Source organism: Perca fluviatilis, chromosome 14 (genome assembly GCF_010015445.1).
Source record: "Perca fluviatilis chromosome 14, GENO_Pfluv_1.0, whole genome shotgun sequence".
Taxonomy (NCBI): domain Eukaryota; kingdom Metazoa; phylum Chordata; class Actinopteri; order Perciformes; family Percidae; genus Perca; species Perca fluviatilis.
In genome coordinates, this window is record NC_053125.1 from 28,662,285 (window position 1) to 28,677,181 (window position 14,897).

The 14,897-nt window shown below is 41.0% G+C and overlaps 1 protein-coding gene and 1 long non-coding RNA gene across 2 annotated transcripts; one reads left to right on the plus strand and one right to left on the minus strand.

Moving 5' to 3' along the window:
* Nucleotides 1-335: 335 nt before the first annotated feature.
* LOC120572212 (endonuclease domain-containing 1 protein-like) lies at nucleotides 336-8,537 on the plus strand. Its single transcript, XM_039821412.1, has 3 exons — nucleotides 336-376; nucleotides 6,299-6,628; nucleotides 7,650-8,537. Exons 1-3 carry the CDS (start codon nucleotides 347-349, stop codon nucleotides 8,376-8,378), a joined length of 1,089 nt encoding a protein of 362 aa, XP_039677346.1. The 5' UTR covers nucleotides 336-346; the 3' UTR covers nucleotides 8,379-8,537.
* A 3,732-nt stretch (nucleotides 8,538-12,269) lies between these two features.
* Nucleotides 12,270-14,379, minus strand: LOC120572213. The gene is made up of 3 exons (XR_005641388.1): nucleotides 14,326-14,379; nucleotides 13,284-13,358; nucleotides 12,270-12,348 (listed from the first exon to the last, which is right to left on the minus strand). It is a non-coding gene; the product is annotated as an uncharacterized LOC120572213 (long non-coding RNA).
* Between the last annotated feature and the right edge of the window lie 518 nt (nucleotides 14,380-14,897).

The window sequence follows — 14,897 nt, forward strand, 5'->3', positions numbered from 1 at the left end:
TTTCAGAAGGTTTTAAAACCTTTTTTGTTGTTTTTTGTTCCGCGTCCATTGAAGTCTGTTTGATCTGATATGCTTTCATTTTTTGGGCACTCCGCTCTCGTTAATATAATTCGATAGAAAACTATCTGGGACCAAAGAGAGTCCAGGGAGGTGAGAACTACTAACAATTATGTTTTTTTGTGTAAACTATTCCTTTATGAATACTGCATGACTGAAAGTTAGCACATCCGTTATAAACTGCTGAATTAACAGTATGAGTCACACTTCTTCCACAAGCTAGTTTATATATTTGAGGAAGTCTGTCTGGTTTCCAGTGCTCTATAAATACCATAAAGACACAGTTTGGATGATTTCTGCAAGGCCGGTCCATAAGCTGGTAAGTTTTTCTTGGAGTTTATTGGCCTGTTTATACTTAAATTATATACATTTTCTCACATTTGGCTTAGAAAACATTGAAAATTCTCATTTGCAGAAGCACAGCTATAATTTTTATATTTACGTGAATTAAATGGGCTTTTTTTAGTTAATATAATGAGCATATTAAATTTGACTATCACGCTACAGACATGATCTGGCTCTCGACTTGACAGCTTTATTTGTAAGTGTATTCAAATTTTTTGTTTTGTTTTTAGAAAAACAGAAAACTTTCACTCCAAATGTTTGGCTTCTGGAGTATCATAAATATCACCATAAATATTATGACTCCAAGATATAATTTGGACATATTTGAAGTAAACTAAAGTTAACTCTACTTGCTGTTAAAGAAAATAGATACACAGACTAGACTAGATCAACAGTTTAAAGTTAAAAAATGTTTATTCGGGTAATTTGTTTAATCAGTTTGGACATCTTTTTCTAGCACGTTCATGAAGAATACATTTTTTTATGCACTTATGTTTTCCCTGCTTTATATTAACTGAATAAGAATGTGTTGAAACCTGTTTTATTATCCATCTGTGGTTGAAACCACAGACCCCAGAAAGTGAGTCAGGCTTTGAAGCAAATTGAACATAGAAGCCAGACGGTGGATTTTTAGCGTCACGTGATGCCCTCTGGCCTAAAAAGACTTTTCTTATAGACTTACATGGTACAATAAATAATAATATGGCTACATACACCCACCTAAAGGATTATTAGGAACACCTGTTGAATTTCTCATTAATGCAATTATCTAATCAACCAATCACATGGCAGCTGCTTCAATTCATTTAGGGGTGTGGTCTTGGTCAAGACAATCTCCTGAACTCCAAACTGAATGTCAGAATGAGAAAGAAAGGTGATCTATGCAATTTTGAGGTTGGCATGGTTGTTGGTGCCGGACGGGCTGGCCTGAGTATTTCACAATCTGCTCAGTTACTGGGATTTTCATGCACAACCAATGTTGCCTGGTCTGTGGAGTCTCGATTTCTGTTGAGACATTCAGATGGTAGAGTCAGAATTTGGCGTAAACAGAATGAGAACATGCATCCGTCATGCCTTGTTACCACTGGGCAGGCTGGTGGTGGTGGTGTAATGGTGGGGGAGATGCTATCCTATCAATATGGGCCAACATTTCTAAAGAATGCTTCTGGCACCTTGCTGAATCAATGCCACAATGAATTAAGGCAGTTCTGAAGGCGAAGGTGGGTCAAACATAGTATTGGTATGGTGTTCCTGGCCAGAAGAGCAGGCATCAGACGGACGTGCCGACGTGTAAGGTGAGCGTATTGTGTCACTTCCGGTGTTCCCGTGTTACAAACGCTAGTTTGCTGCTCCGGCAAAAACTTACTGAACTCTGCTTCACTGTTTAAATTAGCGGCTATTTGCCTGGATTGCATTTGAATTACAATTGTTTTACTCAAGCACTTATACTTAGCCTCACTTACAGTGACTGACTCGCTGAATTTACAATTGTTAAAACACTGTTAGCTACTTTAGCTTAGCCATTAGCAATGGCTAATCCCTCTCCCTCTCCTGCTCTTTCTTGCTCTGTGTGTCAAATGTTTAGCTACTCCTCTGCCTCCTTTAGTGATAACGATACATGTAATAAATGTAGTATATTCGCTGTTTTGGAGGCAAGGCTTAGTGAATTTGAGTCACGGCTCCGCACTATGGAATCAGAATCGTATGCTTCCGTAGCTAGCCAGCACCATGTAGTTAATGCGGGCCAACATACTGTAGCTTCTGTAGCTTCTGCTAGCTGTCCCCGGCAGACCCCGGCAGCCGGGCGAGTGGGTGACTGTCCGAGGGAAGTGTAGCGTTAGATCTAGACCAGGGAGTGCACATGATGACGGTCGCTCTAAACCGGAGCGTCTTCGCCTCTCTAACAGTTTCTTCCTACTCAGCGATACACCCGCTGAGAAGCCAGTTCTGGTTATTGGGAGCTCTATACTGCGATATGTGAAGCCGGCGGCCCCAGCGGCTGCGGTCATATGTGTCCCCGGGGCTAGAGCGGGCGATATAGAAACCCATCTAAAGCTGCTGGCAAAAAAGAACCGTAAATACAGTAAGATCATACTTCACGTAGGTGGTAATGGTCGTAAATCGGAGATCACTAAAATGAATGTTGAGTCACTTTGTGCATACGCAAAGACAATGTCGGACTCAGTAGTTTTCTCTGGACCCCTGCCAAACCTGACCAGTGATGAAATGTACAGCCGTACGTCATCCTTCCACCGCTGGTTGTCGGGGTGGTGCCCAGCTAATGATGTGGGCTATGTGAATAACTGGAGGGCGTTCTGGGGAAAGCCTGGTCTGATTGAGAGAGACGGCATTCATCCCACCTGGGACGGTGCCGCTCTCATATCAAAAAATCTGAACGAGTTTATCAGACATAAACCATGACAACCCAAGTTTGATATTAGTAATCAGAGGTGCAGTGCAATGCGCCCCTCTGTGCTTCCGTTGGAGCAGTCGCCCACTCATAGTCTAATAAGCACGGTGTCTGTCCCCCGGCTCAGATCGGTTAAATCAAAGGTAAACAAAAGATGCGCTATACTTAACAACCTAATTGGAATTAAAACGACTGCACTAGAACAAAATAGGGAAAATTCGATGTGGACTATTAAATATTAGATCTCTGTCTTCTAAAGCAGTATTGGTAAACGAGTTGATATCAGATAATAACATTGATTTATTTTGTCTTACTGAAACCTGGCTGGGCCATGAAGACTATGTTAGTCCAAATGAAGCCACCCTCCCAGCCATATTAATACTCAAATTCCTAGAGGCTCGGCCGAGGAGGGGGAGTTGCAGCCATCTTTGATGCAAGCCTGTTAATTACTCCTAAACCTAAATTACATTATAACTCATTTGAAAGTCTTGTTCTTAATCTTCAACATCCAAAATGGAAAACATTACAGCCAATTATATTCGTTGTTATTTACAGGGCTCCAGGTCCGTATTCTGAATTTTTATCTGAATTCTCAGAGTTTTTATCATGTTTAGTCCTTAAATCAGACCAAGTACTTCTTGTAGGTGATTTCAATATCCATGTGGATGTTGACAATGACAGCCTTAGTACTGCTTTCAACTCATTACTGGATTCAATCGGTTTCAGTCAGAGTGTGCACAAGGCGACGCACTGTTTTAACCACACCCTCGACCTTGTGCTGGCATATGGTATTGAAATTGAGGATTTAATAATATTTTCGCAGAATTCGGTATTATCAGATCATTCTTTAATCACTTTCGAATTCTTACTACCTGATTATATTAAATTAGATAAAAGCTCCTACACCAGATGCTTATCTGACAGTGCTATAGCTAAATTTAAAGAAGATATTCCAACAGCATTCGACTCCATGTCATGCCTTAACATAACAGAGGACCTGTATGTTAACGTCAGTCCCTCTCAAATTGATGCATTTGTAGACGGTGTTACGACATGCTTACGGACGACCTTAGACTCCGTCGCTCCCCTGAAAAAGAAGATGATGAAGCAAAGGAAACTAGCACCTTGGTATAACTCTCAACCTCGCAAATTAAAAAAATCTCGCGAAACCTCGAATGTAAGTGGCGTTCCACCAAGGTGGAAGAATCTCGTTTGGATTGGCAAGAAAGTCTCAAAACCTATAGGAAGGTCCTAAGAAAGGCCAGATCAGACTATTACTCATCACTAATAGAAGAAAACAAGAACAACCCAAGGTTTCTTTTCAGCACTGTCGCCAGGCTGACAGATAGCCACTGCTCTACTGAGCCATCTATTCCTCTAGCTCTGAGTAGTGATGACTTCATGAGCTTCTTCAATGATAAAATTACAACAATTAGAGATAATATTCAACACCTTTTACACTCAACTTCTAACGGTTCACCTTTAAACGCAGAGTCGTTAGAAATAAAGACTAGCCTCGACATATACATAGACTGCTTTTATCCTATAGACCTTCAACAATTAATGTTAAAGATATCCTCAGCTACGCCATCTACCTGTCTCTTGGACCCCATCCCAACGAGACTACTCAAAGAAGCATTACCTGTGGTTAACACTTCATTACTAGATATGATCAATATGTCTCTATTAACAGGTTATGTACCACAGTCATTTAAAGTAGCTGTGATAAAACCTCTTCTGAAAAAACCCACCCTGGATCCTGAGGTCTTAGCAAACTATAGACCTATATCTAACCTTCCCTTTCTATCCAAGATCCTTGAGAAGGTGGTTGCTAATCAGTTATGTGATTTTCTACATAGCAATAGTTTATTTGATGACTTTCAATCAGGATTTAGAAAGAATCATAGCACAGAGACGGCACTGGTGAAAATTACTAACGACCTTTTAACTGCTGCAGACAAAGGTCTTGTCTCCATTCTTGTTTTACTAGATCTTAGTGCTGCATTTGACACTATTGACCATTCAATCCTGTCCCAGAAATGCTTGTTACTAATCCTAGCTTCTGGGGAGTTTACTCCCCGGAGTCCTTATGCTTTTTTCCCCCAGCGTATTTCCTTGGAGAACGTTGGCACCAAGATCCTGGTTGCAGCTGTCGCCATGGTCCTGCTGCACTCCCTGCTGAGCTCAGCGATGCCCTGCAATGTCATGCTGCGTCCTGCTGAACCCTGCAGCTTCCCGCTACATCCAGTCACTGTTCCATTATTAATGTGACTATTATCGCCACTATTCATCACACCCCCAACCGGCTCGTCGGACACCGCCTACCAAGAGCCTGGGTCTGTCCGAGGTTTCTTCCCAAGAGGGAGTTTTTCCTTGCCACTGTCGCACTGCTTGCTCTTGAGGGAATTACTGGAATTGTTGGAATTGTTGGGGCTTTGTAAATTATAGAGTGTGGTCTAGACCTACTCTATCTGTAAAGTGTCTCGAGATAACTTATGTTATGATTTGATACTATAAATAAAATTGAATTGAATTGTTCCTAATAATCCTTTAGGTGAGTGTATTTTTCAAGCATCCCAACGACACACCCGACATGACTGATTCCACTATCAGTATTTAATCTATTCGGTCCGATAACATTTGGAAAAACTGGAAAGAGCTGTAAGTTTGGAAAGAGCCATATGATTAAATCATTCAATCCCCATTTAAGTTAGCGGAGCGGTAAACAGGAAGTAGCCTGCCCTGTCTCTAGAGCATCTGCTCTATCGGCCGCACGGTACCATGTAATGTTTGTCTCCATGATGGCTTCATGCCCCACTGAGCAACTCAAAATAATGTAGCAAAATGTTTAATTGGACTGAAACACTGGTGGGTTAGAACAATCTCTGACACACCCAGCAAACAAGAAACAAGACCAAAAAGCCCATTCCACACTGTCTCTCTCCTCTGTGACAGTAAACTGAATATCTTTGAGTTGTGGACAAAACAAGATATTTTGAGGACGTCATCTTGGGCTTTTGGGGAAACACTGATCCACATACTGTATGCACCATTTTCTAACATTTCATAGGCCAAACTAGCCTGGGAAAACCCTGATGAACTTCTGGCAAATTTGAGATTTGCTTTGTAAGTCCATCTGGCCAAGAGACCATTTCCAATTGTTCCAAATCATTCATTGGGAATGGGCTGTGAATGAACCTTCCAAAGACCGACTCTCAGTTACAATCGAGAAGGGTCTGGTGTCAACCAGGTTAAGGCCAAACAACAAATTGATTAATGGAGAAAATTACCGGGTTTTTTTTAATCGACATATCGAAACAGTATGGACAGATTTCTTGATAGTGACAATAATTGTTAGTTGCAGCCCTAATCACAACAGATAACTCTCCTGCTGTGGTTGAAACTGAATAAAACAAACTGTATGTGTGATTGCAACCTAACTCAACTATATTGTTTTTATTCTCCCGTCCACCTAATGATACACAGTGTTTGAAGATGACGTCACCGAATACGTGGTATCCCCTCGCTGCCTCCCTCTTTCTGTCGATTGTTCCCACAGTGGCTGAAGTGGTAAAGTCGTTGTCAGACTGTGACCAGTTTCTCCTCGAGGGAACTCGGCCACAGGTCCCGGGCATCTTGGAGGGCGGGAGAATCCTGAACCAGAACAGATACAAACCCATTTGCCAGACTTTTGACAACGAGAGACGGTTCGTGACTCTCTACGACACCGAGAACAGGATCCCAGTGTTTTCTGCTTACAAGTACAGAGGGGGAGTAGGAAAGAGACCCGCAAACGACTGGAAGATAGAGCCCCAGGTGAGTTTATTAAACCCCCAATAATCCAAACTGACCTGTGCATTCGCGAAAAACCTATTATGATTTAATTTAAATAATGAAAGACATCTGCACCATACATTGATGCAGAAAATTTTACCAGAATGCAGAAAATGAAGTGTTTTCTTGCTCACAATTTCAATTCAGCTTAAGAGTGGAGATCTCAACCTCCCCCCCAATGTTGAACCCAAAGTTACGCCCTTGATTTAGGGAGTAATTATGACACGGAATATACGGTATGTGGGATTGGGTCAAAATAAACTAGTGTGTGTTCATAGTAATGAAATTTGGATTGTAACTTAGACAAGGACTGTGCAATTAATCAAATTTTGACCGAGGTTTCAATCCAGCTCAATGGTGTTTTAAGCTCCCAACATCTCCTTCCAGGCAGCCCTGCGACCGTTGACTTCAAGGCACCTAACCCTAACCTTAACCTTAACCATAACCATTGCCTAATCCTAATGCCTTCCAGGCAGCATTGCCTAAAGGAGACGCTGGGGGCTTAAAACACTGATAAACTTCAATCTCTGCTCGTAATGACCACAGAAACAATGTAATCGAGACAATTATTTTGCAAATTACGTTTGTAGGTAAACTCTTACTTTGTCTTGTGTTCAGGATTAATAACACAAATATATTTTGATGTATTTTATTTATTACCGGTACTTGTTTTCAATAGATTGTGAAAATGCACTGCAAGGGTTGATCTTATTTTGTGTTTATTATTTAATAATATTAAAAAAATTGAATATATTTTTATATTATTTATTACATTACAAGAGGTATTCAAAAAGTTAAATTAAGTCAAAGTTCACAGTTCAAGTATTCAGTGTCTGTATGTTGTTGTTGTATTGATTTGTTTAACGGTTTAAGTTCAATAAATGCAACATCTTTCTTAAACTCAATCAGTGATCGTGGTGATTAATCGCGATTTCAATATTGACCACAATAAATGTGATTATGATTTTGTCTGTAGTCCTAATTTAGACTTTAACTCTTACAGCTTGAGGACGAAGATGACAAGAACATGAAGCTCGGAGACAAAAACAAGACCTACAACCACCAGGCTGGGAACATAGATTACAGACGCAATAGAGTGTTTGACAGGGGCCACATATTTCCGAGCTCTCATGCTCTCAACGGGTCCGACAAAATGGCCACCTTCACCCTGACCAACGTCGTCCCACAAGCAGCCAGATTCAACCAGGGAAGCTGGAACAGAATGGAGACGTGCGTCAAATGCGTCATGGACAAATACTGCAACGGCAACAATGGCGTTATCGAAGGCTATGTGGTAACCGGAGCCCAGCCAAGCAGCAACAACATTCTCAGAAACAGGATAAATATTCCCTCCATGCTCTGGTCAGCGTTCTGCTGCTACAGCGCCAACATGAAGATGTGGCTAGCGAGCTCACACTGGGCCGACAATGTTCCCCCTAAAAACATGTATCTGCAGACTAAGACTTTGGAAGAACTCCATAAAGAACTGAGGGGAGACGACGCTGAATTTCAAGTGTTTCCTGGAACGCAGTGTCCGCTCCACACAACTGTTACTGAGTTTTACCCAAAAATTGTAAACTGCAGTTGCCCCCCATCCATTTCACCCTCTTCTGCCCCTAGCACTTCAACTTCTGCCACTCACACTTCAACTTCTGGCTCTCCCTCTTCAACCTCTGGCCCTCTCACTCTAACTCTGGCCCTCTTACATGACCTCATGGCCCTTTTACTTTAACTTCTGCCCCTGACACTTCATCTGGCCCTCTTCAACTTCTCACACTTCAACTTCTGCCCTTCTTACTTCAACATCTGCCAGTCACACATCAACTTCTGGCCCTTCCTTAGGCCGTTTTATGCTTCTGTGTCGAATCGACGGCAAACCCCCGCAGACCCCTCTGCGTCTACGCTGTAGCCTGACGTGCACCTCTCGAAAAATGTAACTACATGTCGCAGCGACGCACATCGCTTGGCCGTGGCTTGGTAGCGTTGCATTTCCCCGGACTCATTTCCTGGTTCTCCTTCTCCATAAACAACATGAAATCAGGGAGAGGGTTAACTTTTCCTACTAAAGATGTCTCACCTTGGTCAGAAAGAACAGGGGAGACACTGTGTTTCTCTCACTATGACTCTAGAGTCTGTACTCGCTACGAAGCTAATCGCCGTCACTCTCTCACTCGCTCTACAACACACTCCCCACACTTACGTAGGCTACGGCGCAAGCTCTGCGTGGAGCCTCTGCAGAAGCATAAAACAGCCTCTAGTCTACATCCGTACCTCTCATCTCCACATCGGGCACTCTCCCTACAACATCTGGCCATTTCTCCGCAACGTCAGGACTTGCAACATCTACATCTAGCACACCTGACCCTCTCACACCTACAACATCATTTCATTAATTTCCATTATTTAATAGCATTTCATACACTAGGATCTGACAGAACCCTGTTATTCATTGAGTATCATCAATGAGTCTTCTGAATCCAAACTCTGCCTGTCTCATCGTGACCCGTGATTTCTTTTGTGCCCTTGACGTCGACAACTATATCTGTAATGTCTTCTTCTATTTTGAGTGTTAAAATTAGACAAATGTAGCAGCCACAGTCCTGTTTTGTGGTGGAAAGTGTTGTTCTATAGTTGGACCACCAGGAGGCAGCAGAGGGAAGGTGGTTGTACAAACTATAACCTATGCCACTGATCCAACTATTAAAGTGCCCATATTATGAAAAAAACACTTTTTTCTGGGATTTGGGGTGTTCTTTTGTGTCTCTGGTGCTTCCACACACATACAAACTGTGAAAACAATCCATCCGTGCTGTTTTGAGTGAGATACGGTTTCTGAATGTGTCCTGCCTTCAGTCTCCTAGTGAGCTGTTCAAAATCGGCCTCGGACTGTGACGTCACAGTTCGAAATGAGCTGGCTAACCACAACCGTTAGCTCTCGTGAGCGCTTAAGCGTAATACACGCGTGGCTAATGGCGTTAACGCTAGCGCGCACGTGTGTTCTCAATAGCAAAGCACTGCTACAACACACACAAGTTCACCATAATCTACAAAAAAGAACTACTTACATGTGCGCCCTCATTTAGAAGTCTCCCAGCTAATCCTGCCTTGTAACTGACCAAAGTTGGAGAAACAGGCTTTCTCTTACTGTCTCTAGAGTTAGCTAGCTGACATGCTCTACATCTGAGCTACTGCGCATGTGCGCGTGCAATCAAAGATAGTACAGAAGAAGAAGATGAAAAGAGGTCTCACTCTGTAGCTAAAACAGAAACCAGGTGAAAAGAGGATCTGCAGCAGTGAGAGAGAGCTGTGCAGTACAACAACAATATGGTGTTTTTGGAAAATTAAACCATGTAAACCTATTCTGGTACAACCTTAAAAAACAGTTATGAACCTGAAAATGAGCATAATATGGGCGCTTTAAACCCCAAACTAACTCAACTACCCAGACATCAAGAACCTTCATTCCTGCAACTTCTGAACCCCAAACTAACACAACAGCTCAGCACCTTAACATGTCTACTTATAGCGCTGTTTTCTTCAGCTCCTTCTTCAACTTCTTACGTATTTTGTACGTGCATATTTTGTAAATTGTTTTGCTGACGCATGATTAACAGCTAGACAGGTACAATCATACTGGACGATGCCAATGTCCAGAGCCAGTATAAGGACTAGCTGCATTTCTTAATGAACATGTAACCTTGACGACAATTTATCTAAACCAAGTAGTGTGATTTGCCTAAACTTGACCCTAATTCTGTGGTTGCAAAATGTTGAAATTGCATGCATTTAAAAACATCTAGGCTTTTTTCATGTTTGAAGAACTGTAATCCTGACTTGATTTATTAAAACTTTTCTACAATTGCTTTGCAACTTAGACATAATAAAATCAATTGAAATCATGTTTTTTTTTATACTAAATAGTTTTGGTTTTCAACAGACAGCACAGCAAACATGTTTGTTAATTGTATATTTTATTTACATAGTCCAAAATCACAAATAAGTCTCGAAAGGCTTTAAAATCTGAAAAGTAGACACCCATTTAGAAAAAAAAACTGTGGAGTCAATGCATTGCTGACTTATTGTGTGTTTGCTAGCTTTTTATTTGTGCAATTAAATTTTTCCAAAATTCATGCATTGTCTTTAAACGGCTTTCTTTCACATTACTTATCCAGATAATATGCTGGAAACTCCGGCAGTGCTCGAGGAGGAAAACTTAGATACATTTGTAGTTTTTCCTCTACTACATGTTCAGATCTGTGAGAAGCTCACGGACGTCAGTGTAGCCGTTTTTGTCGGCCAGGATCTTAGCGTGGAGCTTTGGCTTGATGAGGTGAGGAGAAACACCCATCCGCAGAGCCTCCTTTACCACCGGACTCTTCATCATCAGGGCCTCCTCCAGCTGGTCTGTTTCCATGGGAACCTCCTCATCTTCCCTGGTGCAGAACCACAATATTATTGATTATTGATTCCAAGTATTGTAAGGGCTGTATTGTTTGTTTTTTCTCCAACATGGACACTATTTTCCAATGCATTGGTGTCTAAGTGACTTATTATTCTAAGTGTCTGACAAAATATTGTAAAGGATTCCTACAGAGATAGTATTTTGTGTTAAGGAGGAAGATCCTTTTTGTTTAACATGAAATAGCCACAAAATCCCCATCACCAAACCCACCAGACTCCATGTAAATAACTACTTTTTAGCCTGTCTAGAGCCAGCATATTTCACATGTAAATGGATAAATTAAGGGATTATTTCTACCAAACAGAATGATTATTGATTGTTTAGCTCAGAGTACATCATGATTCATTAACTAAGTGTTTCTTTAACATAAACCCCAATGTTTGCAGTTTGTTCTCTGATAATGTATTTATGTGTAATATTCCTCTGTTAAATTAGTTGATTTAGGCAACATATCTGAACTGAAAAACTTTCCCAACAAAGAATCATGCAAAAGCACTTTAAATCTTGTGTTTACCATGTTTAGCATAAAAAATGACTAAATAAATATAAAATAAAAAAAACAATAAGTCACCTAACTGACTTAGAGGGGGCAGCCCTAGTTTTTTGTATTTACAGTGTTTAAAATTGTGCATAAAAACAGGAGGACGAAAACACACTTTGTGACTTTTTGAGCAGGATGCACTGACTTCTTTCTCTGTTACCAGTTTGCACGTGACTCATGGAAAAAATACCACTTCCACTTTTGATTTAACCCACAAGAAAAATAACATGCTTTTATTTCTAGTCAAAAAGTTAAAGGAAACCACTTTCTTACCCCTGTGGGGTACCTGAAGGACCGAAGTGTTGTATTGGGCTCTGTTGGTGGGAACCCTACAGATGATGAAGCACAGAGAGGAAAAAAGAAGTTCTCATAACTTCTACCAGCTAAAAGCAATGTTAAGGTTACTTAAGATGCAGTTCCTCTAATGGCCACCAGATGCCGCCTCTCATGAATCTGTTTTTTAACTGTTTGACACTTTGGTTCCTTTGATTGACAGGCGAATCAGCCTCACACTAACACATGGTTGTCGACTATTAGATTAAATTTGGACTTTCTGGCATCAAATGTGAATTTCTCCTCCAGTTGTGAATGAATATGATCTGAACACCAGAGTCTTCTCACCGATAAAGTGATGATCAGACCTCCAGATTTCATGGTGATCTCATATGTTCGCTTTGAAGCCATCGAGCTGCAGAACAACTGTGGAAAACCAATCAACAACAAAAGTGTTAACCTTAAAAGTTTAGTTCAGATGGCATCACATGCTGAGCCGGTAACAGGCCACCCTAGTTGCCCTCTCTCATCATCTGACCACACACACACACACATGGGTCAGTACAACCCCTCTCCACAGACCGTGCAATATGCAGGACTGTGCTATACGTACAACATACTGTAGCTATATGCAGCATATGCATTATATCATAAATGTGTATATGTATATAATTCTTGTAATGCATATCATTCGGTCGCAAAAACAAAATGCAAGACCGCAACAGAACACCGACTGCTAGGCAGCTAGCAGAGAGGGTTGAAGCTAAGTAGCATAGGTAGCTAACAGGTAGTTTATCAAGCTATCGTTGCTATCGTAGCTAGGGCGGTAAAAATGCACAGCAGCAAACCATCGGTAAAATGTTAGCTCATAAATGCTTTGGTAACCTGGCTATGTAGCCTAGCTGCCTTGCTATGCTTACAATGAAATGCAATGTCCGAACATGCTAGTGGTTGACCTGTCGGCTAGCTGAAAAGTTTGAGTGTTTAAACTAACATATACAGTGGTCTATTCAGGGGTGTATGTGCCCTGACTAAGTTTGTGTGTCATATAAATCACAATTCATGTTGATACAAGTACCAATGTTCGTGTAGAAACATTTTAATCACATACACATTTTCATGATACACCTCTGATAACCTCCACCATCTTGGTCCGAATTTTTTTGTAACTCCCGCCTCCAAACACAAACACGCAGACCTGATTGGTTCTCGAGTGGTCCTCATTTGAATAAAGTTAAAATTTCGTCAACTTTGTTTCGCTTGCCTCTGTGATTCGCTCTCATTTCGCCCAATCAGGGCGAATTTCATCTCCATTCAATCTAAATGAGAGTGAAGCGAAATTTCTCTGTGTGGAAACCTACCGTAAGGCTTATAGAAGCAAGCATGACACTGGAAGGTTGTCAGTTCAATCCCCCCCCTGGATGGGCAGGATAAATCTGTATGGGGGGGAAGTACCAAGTGAACAAAAACCCACAAGTAGATCACAGGAGGAAGTGTCAGCTCAGTTCTTAGAGTCTCTGACTGACTTTTAGAGTTAGAGTCCACAGGCAGTGCCAGTCATCTTGCAGATACTGACGTTGCTCCTAGCTCTAATTTCTGTGTGTAGGTGACAATAACGGACTTTTTTAATTTATTTGCACCATGTTTATTCCGAATTTAATACATTTTTTAAATGGAAGATCATTTTAAGAACTGTAAACTGTACAGTTTTTTCCCCCATTTTAAACCATATTGGTTGGAAAATCCTCAGTATAAGTACAATACAGTAAAAGTTACAAAGTACCTCAACTTAAGTACTGTACTTAGGAACAATTTGAGGTACTTGAGTATTTCCTTTTTTCTGCAACTTCATACTTCTCCTTCACAACATCTGAGAGGGGAATATTGTACTTTTTACTGCACGACATTTCTCTGACAGCTTTAGTTTCTTAACAGAGTCAGATTTTACAAACAAAATATACATTTTTAAAACATGAGACTGTGCTACAGTTTAAACTCTCCAACAGTAAATCTGCTCCACCTCCATCAGCTGTAGCATGAAAATACTGCTTACATGTTCAATCATTAGTAATAATATTCCAATAACAAGATATAAATATAATAATATAACTCTGAAGGGGGGGCACCCGGGTAGCTCACCTGCTAGAGCGTGCACCCCATGTACTAAGGCTCAGTCCTCGCTGCAACAGCTGGAGGTTCAACTGCACTCTTTGCTGCGTGTCATCCCCCCCCCCCCTCTCTCTCTCTCCACTTTCATGTCTAAGCTATCCTATTAAATAACGGCCTAAAATGCCAAAAGAAAATCTAATAAATGAATAAATAATAAATTAACTCTGAAAGGGACCATTCTGCTCAATAATGACTTTTGCTTTAATATTTGAAGCACAGACAAAGTTGCCTTACCGGTGTTCAGAAGATGTGATGAATGAGTGACTGAGTGCATCAACAGGAAATGACGATACCTTCTAAAAGAAACAGAGAAGAACACTGACCACATTGCTCAGATTCGAAAAACCACTGTATGTGGCATAACTAATATGGTCTCCGTGGGAGCGTGCTTCACAGTTCCCACATTTCCTTTTTCATAAATTTATATCAGATTTTTTCCCCCTAACCCCTAACCCTAAAAAATGTTGTGGGACGATAGGGCTTAAAGTGAAGGGAAATGTAGGAACACAAGACTCATTTTTAAAATGTCCTAAAAATGTGGGAACATAGGGCCGACCCTGTCTCGGCGATATGGCCAAAATCAGTTTGATGATATATATCACCATATCGCCTAGCCCTAATCCGAATTATAATAACAGAGGATAATTCTTTATTGATCCTAAGAGGGGACCATCAGTGTAACTACCAAGTTTAACAGATTTATAATAACGAACATTAATAGTGTTGTTTCTGTTTGCCACTGGTTCTGTGTGTGTGAAAGTAATATCGTACGTATAGAGTTTGTGCGTGTGCAGCCGTACATAAAC